General features: G+C 47.6%; 1 protein-coding gene and 1 pseudogene across 4 annotated transcripts in view; both read right to left on the bottom strand.

Annotated features, from left to right (window-relative positions):
* Positions 1–2,322, bottom strand: part of LOC135559595 (uncharacterized protein C14orf119 homolog) — a 2,913-nt pseudogene extending 591 nt beyond the window's left edge.
* LOC115120940 (cell adhesion molecule 4-like) overlaps positions 1–15,396 on the bottom strand; it is a 222,131-nt gene that overhangs the window by 4,073 nt on the left and 202,662 nt on the right. For 3 of the 4 annotated variants that reach the window (XM_065008021.1, XM_065008028.1, XM_065008024.1), the window contains exons 4-7: positions 14,490–14,651; positions 14,002–14,092; positions 12,421–12,593; positions 3,516–3,617 (exon numbers count right to left, since the gene is read on the bottom strand). In XM_065008021.1, coding sequence (XP_064864093.1) covers positions 3,516–3,617; positions 12,421–12,593; positions 14,002–14,092; positions 14,490–14,651 — 528 coding nt within the window. The remainder of the gene's footprint in view (positions 1–3,515; positions 3,618–12,420; positions 12,594–14,001; positions 14,093–14,489; positions 14,652–15,396) is intronic. The other variant, XM_065008027.1, reaches the window with a different exon arrangement.

Raw genomic sequence — 15,396 nt, forward strand, 5'->3', positions numbered from 1 at the left:
GTGTGTGTGTGTGTGTGTGTGTGTATTTTCAGGGCCGGTTCCAGGCAAAAGCGACATAAGTGGTCGGTTAGGACCCCATAATTTTTTTTATAAACCTTTATTTAACCAGGCAAGTCAGTTAAGAACTAATTCTAATTTTCAATGACGGCCTAGGAACAGTGGGTTAACTGCCTGTTCAGGGGCAGAACGACAGATTTGTACCTTGTCAGCTCAGGGGTTTGAACTTCGGTTACTAGTCCAACGCTCTAACCACTAGGCTACCCTGCCGCCCCAAATGATACTAATACCTGTCATCATATCATGTATATATGGATGAGATGAGAGAGAGTTAGAGAGGTGGTGAGGGAGGAGGGAGGGAGAGACAGAGATAGAGAGAAACTGCCCCATTGCCCCCAGCCTTATTCTAAAATGGATTTCATTGCCCCCCCCCCTCTCAGCCTACACACAATGGTATCATAATGACAAAGCAAAACCAGGTTTTTAGATTTCTTTTTGTTGAAAAAAACAAACTGAAATATCACATTGAAATAAGTATTCAGACCCTTTACTCAGTACTTTGTTGAAGCACCTTTGCCAGCGATTACAGCCTCCAGTCTTCTTTGGTATGACGCTACAAGCTTGGCACACCTGTATTTGCAGATCTTCTCAAGCTATGTCACGTTGGATGGGGAGCGTCCAGTCCGGGCTCTGGCTGGGCCACTCAAGTACATTCAGAGACTTGTCCCGAAGTCACACCTTGGCTTCGGCTGTGTGCTTAGGGCCGTTGTCCTGTTGGAAGATGAACCTTCGCCCCAGTCTGAGGTCCTGAGCGCTCTGGAGCAGGTTTTTATCAAGGATCTCTCTGTACTTTCCCTCGACCCTGCGAGTCTACCAGTCCTTGCCGCTGAAAAATATCCTCACAGCATGATGCTGCCACCACCATGCTTCACCGTAGGGATGGTGACAGGTTTCCTCCAGACGTGGCACTTGGCATTCAGACAAAATAGTTCAGTCTTGGTTTCATCAGACCAGAGAATCTTGTTTCTCATGGTCTGAGAGTCCTTTAAGTGCCATTTTGCAAACTCTAAGCGGGCTGTCATGTTCCTTTTACTGAAGATTGGTTTCCGTCTTGCCACTCAAAACATAAAGACCTGATAGGTGGAGTGCTGCAGAGATGGCTCCCCACAGAGGAACTCTGGAGCTCTGTCAGAGTAACCGTCGGGTTCTTGGTCACCTCCCTGACCAAGGCCCTTCTCCCCCGACTGCTTAGTTTGGCCGGGTGGCCAGCTCTAGGAACAGATTTTGTGGTACCACACTTCTTCCATTTAAGAATGATGGAGGCCACTGTGTTCTTGGGGACTTTAAATGCTGCATATATGTTTTGGTACCCTTCCCCAGTTCTGTCCATCGACACAATCCTGTCTCGAAGCTCTACGGACAATTCCTTCGACTTCATGACTTTGTTCTGCTCTGACATGCACTGTCAACTGTGGGACCTTATATAGACAGGTGTGTGCCTTTCCAGATCATGTCCAATTAATTGAACTTACCACAGGTGGACTCCAATCAAGTTGTGGAAACATCTCAAGGATGATTAATGGAAATAGGATTCACCTGAGCTCAATTTAGGGTGAATACTTTCCCAAACCACTATATATATATAGTATTCACCCCCATTGGCATTTTTCCTATTTTGTTGCCTTACAACCTGGATTTAAAATAGATTTTTGGGGGGTTTGTATCATTTGATTTACACAACATTCCTACCACCTTGAAGATGCAAAAGAAACACAGACCGGACAAGTAGATGTGCAATGGATTATGGTCATTGTAGTTAATTACCAATTCCCCCTGTATTTTCTGTATTCCTCAATCCTTGCTTGCTGTCCCAACTACACCTCTGTAGAAGTAGGCAACAAAGATCGGGTCCCTCTCTTCTAGAATGTGCAGGAAACTGTTCCTCTCCTCCTCACTCCATGACTCAAACTCTTGGGTCCAGAGGCGCAGTTGGCACTCAAAGATATTTGGTGGGCTGTCCTTAACCTGTAGCGTATTGAGCGACTCAAAGAGGGTACACACATTCACTGGCACAGTGTCCCCAAAAGGTCCTGCAGAAACGGTTCCCTCTAGGCAGTGCCCCAGCTCAGGAACCATCGCAACACAACGCTGCTCCTGAAGAGTTACATAGGAGAGTGGCAGGGGCTCCCTGTCTGCTGCTGAGTTCAGAGAGGTACACGAGAGGTTCTCCGAGAAGGGAGGCACGAAAAACGGTGGTACTGACCAAAAGTCTGCCAGGCTGGGTGAAGACGAGCTGGACTGTGTGCAGCGCCAACCAGGAAAAATGTGTAGAATTGCAGAAAATTTGATTTACATCAGCAAAAATGTATCTCTGCCCCATGGCAAAATGAGCAACAATTGTATGAAATTTGTAATAATATTTTCAAAGTTCTCTCCACCCCATGGCAAAATGTGTTGAACTGCAGGAAATCAACTTTAAAATGTACAACCAAATCTCACTTAGTGCCCCCAAAAGGCTAGAGCTGGCCCTGTGTGTGTGTGTGTGTGTGTGTGTATGTGAGTGTGTATGTATGCGTGCATATACGTGTGTGCGTGCGTATGTGTCATTCCACCCACAGATCCTTATGTCCCTCACAGAAGTCCTATGGCCGTCCCATCCCTGGGTCTATAACAATAACACAGTACCTGTGTGCTCCCACCCAATGGGACTTACACACTGACACAGCCCCAACACTGAGTGGCCATAGCACAGCATCAGCCAGCCATTGATGAGAGTGGGGGAATGTGTGTGTGTACGTGTGTGAGAGCGTGTGTGGGAAGGCCAGTTAAGGGCCTTCCTTTCCTTTCCTTACAGTTCTCTGCTGCCAATGACTGGAATTAATTGCAAAAATCACTGAAGTTGGAGACTTATATCTCCCTCACTAATTTTAAGCATCAGCTGTCAGAGCAGCGTACTGGTCGCTGCAGCTCTACACAGCCCATCTGTAAATAGCCCATCTAACCAACTACCTACCTCATCCCCATATTAGTTTTTGTTTTTCTGCTCTTTTGCACACCAGTATGTCTACTTGCACATCCTCATCTGTGCATATATCACTCCAGTGTAAATTGCTAAATTGTAATTACTTCACCACTATTGGCCTATTTATTGCCTTACCTCCTTACTTCATATGCACACACTGTATACAGATTTTTCTATTGTGTTATTGACTGTACGTTTGTTAATCCCATGTGTAACTCTTGTTGTTTTTGTCACACTGCTTTGCTTTATCTTGGCCAGGTCGCAGTTGTAAATGAGAACTTGTCCTCAACTGACCTACCTGGTTAAATAAAGGTGGAAAAAAATAAAAAAAATAATGAAGGTTAAAGCAGACAAAGGGTGTCAGTGACAAGAAAAGGACAGAGAAGAGAGGAGGAGAAGAGCTGTTAAGAGGCGGTGATTGTGACCATGAAGGAAGGGAAGGATGGAGAGATGGAGAGGAGGAGTGTGTTAAGGGTAAGGGAGGGCTGTACGTTACCTCGGGGGTCCGGTGCGTAGCTGGGGGTTAGGAGGAGCGTGGTTGGGTGGGAGGTGGCGTGATGGGAGGTGGGAAGGACCATGGTAGTGACAGACACATTCTCTACAACAGACAAGGCAAGGATAACACACTATACTCTACAAGACAATCATAGTTTTCTATGAAACACAGGTTCTAGATCAGTGGTCACCAATCGGGTGAGAGCCATCGACTGCTCGATCTCCAAGGCATTCCTAGTCGATCAGCAATGTTTTTTGTAAAAAACCCAACGATAAAGCCTTTGTTTTGCACTGTTGTCAGTAGGTGCACTTGATTCAGCAGCCCTAGCGCCGGGAAGGCATTTTCAACCATGTCATATGTCTGAAGGTATAACTCCGCCTACCTGGCGGGCCCAGGAAGCTTATCAAGTATACCTATAGGCCTACCACTGGCCAATCAGATAGCTCAGAACACTGTCTGCAGTTTCCTCTGCCATAGACTATAAAAAATAAACCTTGAATGCACATCAAATTTGATATAGTAAAGATTTCAAAACTTTCAAAACCATAACAAGAGAGAGACTCAACGAATACAGCAAAGAGCTGCTGTTTTTATGGGTAAGTTCATGTTTAAGTTGTTATTCAGCTTGTCAACACTGTTCAACACTTTTATATGCCATAAAATGTGCATTCTCCCTACTTCCACTCACGCAACAACCAGCACTGCAGCTGCAATGAAGGAGTATAGAAGTGTTCCGATAAGCTTCCGTTTGTTATTATTAGTGGCTTGTGTCTTTTTTAATATCGAGGAATATTTCACATTCTCTGGACATAGGAGTAACAACATGATTTGGTGCATGAGGCAGAAATAATACAGTGCGACTTGAGTTTCGTCATCAGCTGGAAGACTGTGTCCTGTTTTCTCAGCAGCTTGAGGGAGAGCGGAGGGAGGGTGAGCGGAGGGAGGGTGAGCAGAGGGAGGGAGAGCGGAGGGAGGGAGAGCGGAGGGAGGGAGAGCGGAGAGAGGGAGAGCGGAGGGAGGGAGAGCGGAGGGAGGGTGAGCAGAGGGAGGGAGAGCGGAGGGAGGGAGAGCCACAATTGGCCCAGCGTCGTTCGGGTTAAGGGAGTGTTTGGCCGGCAGTGATGTTCTTGTCCCATCGTGCACTAGCGACTCCTGTGGCGGGCCGGATGCAATGTACACTGACATGGTCGCCAGGTGTACAGTGTTTCCGGAGGAAACGGCTTTCCTGGGAAACGGCTTTCCTGGGTTCTGTTTCGGAGGACGCACGGCTCTCAACCTTCACCTTTCCCGCGTCCGTACGCGAGTTGCAAGACTGTAACTTACCAATTGGATACCATGAAATTGGGGAGAAAAATAGTTTAAAAAATAGATAATAATAATCTTAGCGGTAAGATCTTGAGTCAGAAAAGGTTGGTGACCACTGTTCTAGATGGTATGGTTACTACAGACATATGATCTACTATGACATACATTTCTATAGAGTAGTAGCTAGGGAGACAGACATTGGCAAATTACATCGACACATTCACTATAAAACAATGGTTGGGATGCAGACATATTTTCTACCATAGACACATTGTCTATGACTCAGTAGCTAGGGAGACAGAAGACATGGTGTTTGATGGAAGCATTCTCTGTGGAACAATGTGTGTTGTGTTGGGACAGACACATTCAATATGAGACAATAGATTGGATACTGACACAATGGTAAGGTAAAATGCCTATTGAGACAGTGAGGGTACAGTTAAGTGGTTTTAAGTGACTGAGACAGTTGGATTGAGTGAGAGGCTGGGAGCACGGTGTGTGTGTGTGAGTGTGTGTGAAACACTTCATCAAACTGTCCATTTGAAACAACAGGGTGCAGTAGAGATATGTTTCATCGAACCACTGTTCGCCTCTCTCTCACGAGCCATGCGCCACGCACGCACGCGCCCACACACACTCGCGCACTCACACACACCTCGTTCTAAAGTAATTTATTGGTAACTACTCTTCCATCTGCTCTCCCTCTCTCCCTCTTCTCCCACTGGCCCTGAGACCCTCCATCTCTTCTTCCTCTCCCACTCCTTTTACGTCAGATTAACCCTCACCCCTCTCTCCTCCTCCTCTCCTCTTCCTTTCAGCCTGCCTTCATTCACTCGTCCACATCCTCCCCCTATCCCGTCAGTGTCCAACCTCAGATTTCCTGTCACTTACTGTATGCAACACACAAGTGTGTGTTTGCGTCATCCATGTGGGTATGCATACATGTGAGTCAGAGAGAGAACTTAAAATGGTTCTTCGGCTGTGAGAGAAAGAGTTGACTAAGGAATGGGTCAGTGTGTGTGTGTGTATGTGTGTGTGTGTGTGTGTGTGTGTGTGTGTGTGTGTGTGTGTGTGTGTGTGTGTGTGTGTCACCTGAGGCAGAGGGATTAATGGACAGGGTCAGTCGGCTAATTAGTTGTATACTGATTCATCTCTTGACCATCAAAACTACATTCTGGGAAGACTTATAAATAATGACTTCTCTACCTCCAACATCCTCTCCTCTCTCCTCCAACATCCTCTCCTCTCTACCTCCAACATCCTCTCCTCTCTACCTTCAACATCATCTCCTCTCTCCTCCAACATCCTCTCCTCTCTCCTCCAACATCCTCTCCTCTCTCCTCCAACATCCTCTCCTCTCTCCTCCAACATCATCTCCTCTCTCCTCCAACATCCTCTCCTCTCTCCTCCAACATCCTCTCCTCTCTCCTCCAACATCATCTCCTCTCTCCTCCAACATCCTCTCCTCTCTCCTCCAACATCCTCTCCTCTCTCCTCCAACATCCTCTCCTCTCTCCTCCAACATCCTCTCCTCTCTCTACTCAAATCTCCCTTCTTTCCCTCAGAGGCGATCCACCTCAACCTTAATCACTCTCCTCTCTCCCACGCACTCTTTCATTACGCTTCCACATTCCCTTGTTCCTTTTCCTATTCCACTCCTCTATGAGCACCCTCTCTCTCTCTAAAGCTGATTTACTATGCGGCTGTACAGCCAGTCAGCACACCGCCAGGCATTCTCCTATCATATTGTTATTCTGTACACTCGCCACTCAGACACCTATATTCACGGCTGTTTTCCCATTTGCATGTTGAAGTTGTTGTTAACAACATTTCTCTCAAATATCATTCCTTAAACTAGAGAGATAAAACACTCACGTATGATTGAATATTCCCTGTGTGTGTTTTTCTGTTCCGGTGCTGTAGTAAAGCTATGCGTCACTCACAACACAAGGCTAAATGTCATCTAGCCGCTGGTCAGAAGGCCTCGTCCCTTACCGCTGCTCCACATTGATTTGGTCACAACCTACACTACATTGACTTTGTCACTGTCATTAGAAGACTGTGCAGAGCCACAAGGGGGAATACACCACCTGGGATTCAGGTTTTTCACCTAATCTTTGCTGTTTCTCCTGCCCCTCCCCCTCTCCTAACCACCCTCGCTCACAACCCCCTCCCTCTCCTAACCACCCTCCCTCACAACCCCTCCCTCACCCTCTCCTAACCTCCCTCACCCTCTCCTAACCCCCTCCCTCACCCTCTCCTAACCCCCTCCCTCACCCTCTCCTAACCCTCCTCCCTCACACTCTCCTAACCTCCCACCCTCTCTCTCACCCTCCCTCTCTTTTTATTTAGTCATTCAATAAATAGAGGTATATTTTAATTTGTGACTTAGCTCATTACCCTAACCACTGCACTCATCTTCCCCCACAAATATATCTCTGTATTCATCCCTCTACCCTTTTCTTTCCTCCTGTCTATTCTCTCTCTCTCTCCTCCATCCATCTCCAACACTCTCAAAATTCAGTTCTAATGGGCTTTATTGGCTTACAGCATTCCATTTCATCACAGCAGCTCAGTTGAATGACATACTGTAAGCAGACCCTCAGGGCGTTGCAGAGACAATCAGTAGCATTCTCCTCTGAGCTCTACCAGCAACACCACCACCATCCCACCACACCGCCATCCCACCACAACGCCATCCCACCACACCATGCCATCCCACCACAACGCCATCCCACCACACCATGCCATCCCACCACCACGCCATCCCATCACAACGCCATCCCAACACACCACCACCACGCCATCCCACCACCACGCCATCCCACCACACCACCACAACGCCATCCCACCACAACGCCATCCCACCACACCATGCCATCCCACCACAACGCCATCCCACCACACCATGCCATCCCACCACCACGCCATCCCATCACAACGCCATCCCAACACACCACCACCACGCCATCCCACCACAACGCCATCCCACCACCACACCACCACCACAATGCCATCCCACCACACCACCACCACAATGCCATCCCACCACACCATGCCATCCCACCACCACGCCATCCCATCACAACGCCATCCCAACACACCACCACCACGCCATCCCACCACAACGCCATCCCACCACACCACCACCACAATGCCATCCCACCACACCATCCCACCACAACGCCATCCCACCACACCACCACCACAATGCCATCCCACCACACCATCCCACCACAACGCCATCCCAACACACCACCACCACGCCATCCCACCACAACGCCATCCCACCACACCATGCCATCCCACCACCACATCACCACGCCATCCCACCACACCATGCCATCACACCACCAGGCCATCCCACCACACCATGCCATCCCACCACAACGCCGTCCCACCACACCATGCCATCCCACCACCACGCCATCCCACCACATCGCCGCCACTCCATCCCACCACGCCGCCACGCCATCCCACCACACCGCCATCCCACCACACCGCCGCCACACCATCCCACCACACCTCCATCCCACCACACCGCCGCCACGCCATCCCACCACACCGCCATCCCACCACACCGCCGCCACGTCATCCCACCACACCGCCACCACGTTATCCCACCACACTGCCACCACGCCATCCCACAGCACCCCCACCACGCCATCTCACCACAACCACTCCATCCCACCAGACCACCGCCATCCCACCACCATCTTGCTCCTTAACAATGGTGGTGACTGCAACCAACCAACGCTCCATCCAGACTAACAACAATCTGATGAGTACAGGCTCCCTTGTGCATTCAGTTCACCCAAAACAAAACCTCATATCTATACTATATACGTACGTGGGAGCTTGACACGTGCACATGTATAATGCGCATGCACATCCACATTCTCACACACACACACACACACACACACACACACACACACACACACACACACACACACACACACACACACACACACACCTGTTGAATAAAGATTTTGCGGCATTGGACCTGGCTACGCAGAGACTCACCAACCTCTCGCCCTCTCTCTGCTTTTCAAAGCTCCTGCAACAAATTGGCCTCTGTTTTGTCCTGATTTTGCGCTTCATGGCCACATCAGACACTAGATAACTCTGGGAGCTGGTTGACAGTGTGAGGGGTCGTTTTTCAGATCTGTCATAGTGAGCTGTTTTAGCCTTGCCCTGTCAGGCCCCCCACCCCAGTGCACCTTGGGATTTCCAGAGGCAAGGGTGGCTTATCCAACTTGGGCAAGCCCCTAACTGAACACTAACCTGGCTTAGACCTCTCTCCCTACTTCTTCTCCCCCACTCTCTGTCCCTCTTGGAATGAAAAAGACAGGAACCCTCCAAAGAGCTCTGAACTATAGTACACCCAGAAAAGATGGCAAACTACTGCCAAGGTGAGAAAAGTAGGAGGAGGTAAGCAGAGAGAGAGAGAGAGAGAGAGAGAGAGAGGAGGAGAGAGAACAAAGAGAGGATAAGATATATAGACATTTAGAGAGAAGGAGTGGGGTAAGATATATAGACATTTAGAGAGAAGGAGTGGGGAAAGATATATAGACATTTAGAGAGAAGGAGTGGGGAAAGATATATAGACATTTAGAGAGAAGGAGTGGGGAAAGATATATAGACATTTAGAGAGAAGGAGTGGGGTAAGATATATAGACATTTAGAGAGAAGTAGTGGGGTAAGATATATAGACATTTAGAGAGAAGGAGTGGGGAAAGATATATAGACATTTAGAGAGAAGGAGTGGGGAAAGATATATAGACATTTAGAGAGAAGGAGTGGGGTAAGATATATAGACATTTAGAGAGAAGTAGTGGGGTAAGATATATAGACATTTAGAGAGAAGGAGTGGGGTAAGATATATAGACATTTAGAGAGAAGGAGTGGGGAAAGATATATAGACATTTAGAGAGAAGGAGTGGGGAAAGATATATAGACATTTAGAGAGAAGGAGTGGGGTAAGATATATAGACATTTAGAGAGAAGGAGTGGGGTAAGATATATAGACATTTAGAGAGAAGGAGTGGGGTAAGATATATAGACATTTAGAGAGAAGGAGTGGGGTAAGATATATAGACATTTAGAGAGAAGGAGTGGGGAAAGATATATAGACATTTAGAGAGAAGGTAAGTAGGGGAAAGATATATAGACATTTAGAGAGAAGGAGTGGGGAAAGATATATAGACATTTAGAGAGAAGTGGGGAAAGATATATAGACATTTAGAGAGAAGGGTGGGGAAAGATATATAGACATTTAGAGAGAAGGAGTGGGGAAAGATATATAGACATTTAGAGAGAAGGAGTGGGGTAAGATATATAGACATTTAGAGAGAAGGAGTGGGGTAAGATATATAGACATTTAGAGAGAAGGAGTAGACATTTAGGGTAAGATATATAGACATTTAGAGAGAAGGAGTGGGGTAAGATATATAGACATTTAGAGAGAAGGAGTGGGGTAAGATATATAGACATTTAGAGAGAAGGAGTGGGGTAAGATATATAGACATTTAGAGAGAAGGAGTGGGGTAAGATTTATATAGATATTTAGACATTTAGAGAGAAGGAGTGGGGTAAGATATATAGACATTTAGAGAGAAGGAGTGGGGTAAGATATATAGACATTTAGAGAGAAGGAGTGGGGAAAGATATATAGACATTTAGAGAGAAGGAGTGGGGTAAGATATATAGACATTTAGAGAGAAGGAGTGGGGTAAGATATATAGACATTTAGAGAGAAGGAGTGGGGTAAGATATATAGACATTTAGAGAGAAGGAGTGGGGTAAGATATATAGACATTTAGAGAGAAGGAGTGGGGTAAGATATATAGACATTTAGAGAGAAGGAGTGGGGTAAGATATATAGACATTTAGAGAGAAGGAGTGGGGAAAGATATATAGACATTTAGAGAGAAGGAGTGGGGTAAGATATATAGACATTTAGAGAGAAGGAGTGGGGTAAGATATATAGACATTTAGAGAGAAGGAGTGGGGTAAGTAAGATTTATATAGACATTTAGAGAGAAGGAGTGGGGTAAGATATATAGACATTTAGAGAGAAGGAGTGGGGTAAGATATATAGACATTTAGAGAGAAGGAGTGGGGTAAGATATATAGACATTTAGAGAGAAGGAGTGGGGTAAGATATATAGAAAGAGAAAAACAGGAGGAAAGAGGGTAGTGAAAGAAAGAAGGAATATGATTGGTTGACAGAGAGAGGAAGGGAAACATAAACAAGAAGGAGAATGAACGAAGAGCCAGAAAAAGGAGGACCATTCTAGGAGACGGAAGATAGAGACCAAGGAAGAAGAACCATTCTAGGAGACAGACAATAGAGACCAAGGAAGAAGAACCATTCTAGGAGACAGACGATAGAGACCAAGGAAGAAGAACCATTCTAGGAGACAGACAATAGAGACCAAGGAAGAAGAACCATTCTAGGAGACAGACGATAGAGACCAAGGAAGAAGAACCATTCTAGGAGACAGACGATAGAGACCAAGGAAGAAGAACCATTCTAGGAGACAGATGATAGAGACCAAGGAAGAAGAACCATTCTAGGAGACAGACGATAGAGACCAAGGAAGAAGAACCATTCTAGGAGACAGACGATAGAGACCAAGGAAGAAGAACCATTCTAGGAGACAGATGATAGAGACCAAGGAAGAAGAACCATTCTAGGAGACAGACAATAGAGACCAAGGAAGAAGAACCATTCTAGGAGACAGACAATAGAGACCAAGGAAGAAGAACCATTCTAGGAGACAGACGATAGAGACCAAGGAAGAAGAACCATTCTAGGAGACAGACAATAGAGACCAAGGAAGAAGAACCATTCTAGGAGACAGACAATAGAGACCAAGGAAGAAGAACCATTCTAGGAGACAGACAATAGAGACCAAGGAAGAGAAGGGCATTTTCTTGAAGCGTGGACGTACTTGAAAGCCAGGCATACTTGTGTTGCACAGTGAGAGAGAGAGTGTGGCTTTAGCTCTGGTGGTGGCTGACGATGGCTGCTCTGGCTAGATGAAAGGTGGCATTCCCACCCACCTCCTCTCTCAACGGAGGATAGTTAGTGTTGTTTGATGCCTGCCGCTCCTGCCACCCGCCGCCACTGCTCAGGAGAGGGTAAGGAGGGAGGGAATTAAGGGAGGAGGGGAAGGGGGGAGTATGAGGGGGCGCAGCCTAAGGCAACCCAAAATGTTACGCAACCACCCGCCTCTGTCTCCTCCGCCTACACTCTCTCTGATCTTCAGATGTGAAGGCTGCAGTGAAAGGAGTAACCACTAGGGGGCCACACCCATGGGGTACACTGACTACAGATGCTGAGTTAACAACTCAACCCCTAGCCCGACCCCCTCGCACTCTCACATCTGTGAAGCATAAACAACTGATGAAGTGACTCACGCTTTTGATGTCTACATCTGTGTCTGTGATACGCTTCTGGTGTCTCATTCCAAAAGTTACGCTAGGATTGGACGGTGAATGGATTCGGAGGATATGGAGGGTAATCCTAGATCTGTGCCTTAGGGCAACTTCTCGCCGCAAGGCAGTGGTTGTTATGGCGACGGTGGCTCACCGTACACCAGCAGCGTGTAGTGGTCAGCTGCACGGCCGTAGTTGTTCTGCGCCTGACACAGGTAGGTCCCGTTGTGTGATTGGCTGAGACGGGCCACTTGGAGGGTGGGGCCAGAGATCTCCGCCCTCTCAGGTAAGGTGTCATTAATCCTAGTCCACTGGACATCCCTAGGCCTGCAGAGAGAGAAAGAAGAGAGGGAGAGGAGGGAGGGAGGGAGAGTGAGGAAAAGAGAGTAAAAGAGAGAAAGAAGAGGGAGTGGAAAGTGTAAGAGAATTAGATAGAGAGGGGGAGAAACGAGGGGAGCAAGAGGGGATAGGGAGAAGAAAGAGAGAAAAGATAATACAGTATAAAAATAAGACAGAGGTGGAGGGAGAGGGAGGTTATGGGAAATAAAATGCGAGGAGGGAGTGAGAGAGATTTTAAATTAGACCAAGGGAGAGGAAGACAGCATGACAGAAAAGAATTGGGGAGATTTATGGACAGAGAGAGAGAAGGAGAGGAGAGGGAGCAAAGAAAGATTTTGTGTCAGATGGAGAGAGGAAAAGCGGGACATGGGAGGAGAGAGCCAGGGAAGGAGATAGACAGAGATTTATGGGGGAGAGAAGAGAGAGGGAGAGGCAGAGTAAGACAGGAGGACGGAGAGAAAGAGGAGACATGAAAGACAAAGAAAAGTGAGACAGAAGGCGACTGAGACTAAAGATTATTGGATTACATGAAACAACGAACACACACAGACACACCACACAATCTCACACAAAGCCCTGTGTGTATGTGCATCCTCTGTGCTGTGCTGGCTGTCCCTCTCATCCCACCCTGGCCAGATTACAATCCCAGCTCATCTACACCCTAATCCCCCAGGAAGCATCTAATTAACCCCCTGCTCATCCACACACACACACACACACACACACACACACACACACACACACACACACACACACACACACACACACACACACACACACACACACACACACACACACACACACTTTAATAAGCACACCCCTCCAACAAAGACAGGCAGTGTAATGAATTGGTGATGAACGGTTAACAGGAAGTTTGTCCGGGGCTTGAGAGTGATGGGGGTACCGGGGGTGTAAAGGAGAGTGTGGTGAGGTCACCCCAGTGTGAGATGAGGCAGGGGCAGTCCGGTGGATCGATCACCACAGCCACATCTCTCATGTCACTGTCCCCAGCCGGCTGTTACTGATCCTCACTGGGCCACACATACTGGCTCCTCAGCCTGGCTTTATTGTGGGGCTTTACTATGGTTTTACTCACCACACACACAAACAAACACACACGAGCACATACACACACAAACCAGTTTTTATAGAGCTTAATGAAGAGGCTTCAGTTGCCTCAGAAACACACATGCACAACAAACACATCACAGTGTCTAACAAGGGGCTTGTTACAGCCTCCTCAGACACTTTATCCAGAGAATGTCTCAGCTCCGAATACTCCAAACAGCTGTAGTGTGAGCACAATATACATAGACAGCAAATGCACAAACCAATCAAACATCTCATGAATGTGTGTACATACACAACACACACACACACACACACACACACTCACAGCGGGTTGCCAGTGATGGAACAGGTGAGGCTGAGAGAGTCTCCCTCTCGGAGGATGCCAGGGGGAGGAATGATCCTCACTGTGGGGGCAACTGGGGAGAGAGGAGGAAGGAATGGTTACCATGGTAACCAATCAAAAGTGACGGTTGGCGGTTCTGTTATCATAACATCCCTCAGGGTGAAACAGCTGCTGCTTTGTTAATGGCTACAGTGAACAGACACATCTGAGGAGATATTCATACGTGTTGCTGTGAAAGCCATGCAGGGCCATTTAAGCAGCAACAGTTTGGCAGCGACACTCATTATGCAGATCTAAAAGGCAGAAAAATGTTGATCAAACTCAGAAATGGTGAGTTGATAAGTCATTTACAACAGAAGGGTTGACCACCCCAGACACCAAGCACAAATGAGTCGTGACCATCAGAAATGACGGTGATACAGCTTCAGTGTGTTGCCACGGTAACCCTCGGTGGCTGACCAGTCACTCACAGTAGACGTCGAGGCGGTAGTGGCGGACCCTCTTCTGCCCCCCCAGGGCGGGGTGGGATGCCTCACAGCTGACCGCTGCCCCGTTGTCTTTTCTCTCCACAGGGAGACGGATGGTGCTGGACACACTCACTGTCTTCCCATTTTCCTGCTGGGACACCACACCTAGAGAAGGGAGGGAGGGAGGGAGCACATCAGACAGAGGACGAGGAGGGAAGGAAAAGGAGCTGGCGAAGGAAGAAAGAGAGAAGAGCGAAGGGAGAAGGACACATGGAGAGAGTGAGACGGGCATGATAGATGACAAGGAGAAGAGGAGAGAGGGATCTGGACAGGCTCAGACATAAAAGGAAGATAAAGAGAGCGTGAGATGCGATTAAAAATATTTTAAAAGACTCCAAATGAGGCAGCGGAAGATGAGGAGGAGGAAGAGGAGGGATGCTGGTGGCCCAAACTAAGGCCTCGCGGTCACGTGAAAATATGACAATAACTAACACCACGCTGAGTTTTCAATTATTTCAGCTGAGTGAACTGAAGCAGGCCCAATTGAAGCGTAAGATGAGGGCGGGGAGATACTGTCTTAATTACTGAGACATTCTATCCATCAGGATCTGGAGCCTAACCTTTAATGTCACACTGTATTTGACTCAGGGCAGGGCCCGCTCCACAGCACTACAGAGCAGAACAAAAAACAGGGCTGTCTGCTGTGGGCCCCACGCATCAGCCCACGCCGCTTCCTACATAACCTTGTCACATCAGGGGACAGACATCTTTGTGAACATGGCATGGAAGTAGGCGACAGAGAGAGAGATAAGAGGAAGAGGGGGAGGAGAGGAAGAGGGGTGAAGAGAAGAGGAGTGAGGGAAAGGACAGAGTGCTGAGTTAGAGATTAAGATAGAGAGATGGGATAGGA

Source organism: Oncorhynchus nerka, linkage group LG3 (assembly GCF_034236695.1).
Source record: "Oncorhynchus nerka isolate Pitt River linkage group LG3, Oner_Uvic_2.0, whole genome shotgun sequence".
Taxonomy (NCBI): domain Eukaryota; kingdom Metazoa; phylum Chordata; class Actinopteri; order Salmoniformes; family Salmonidae; genus Oncorhynchus; species Oncorhynchus nerka.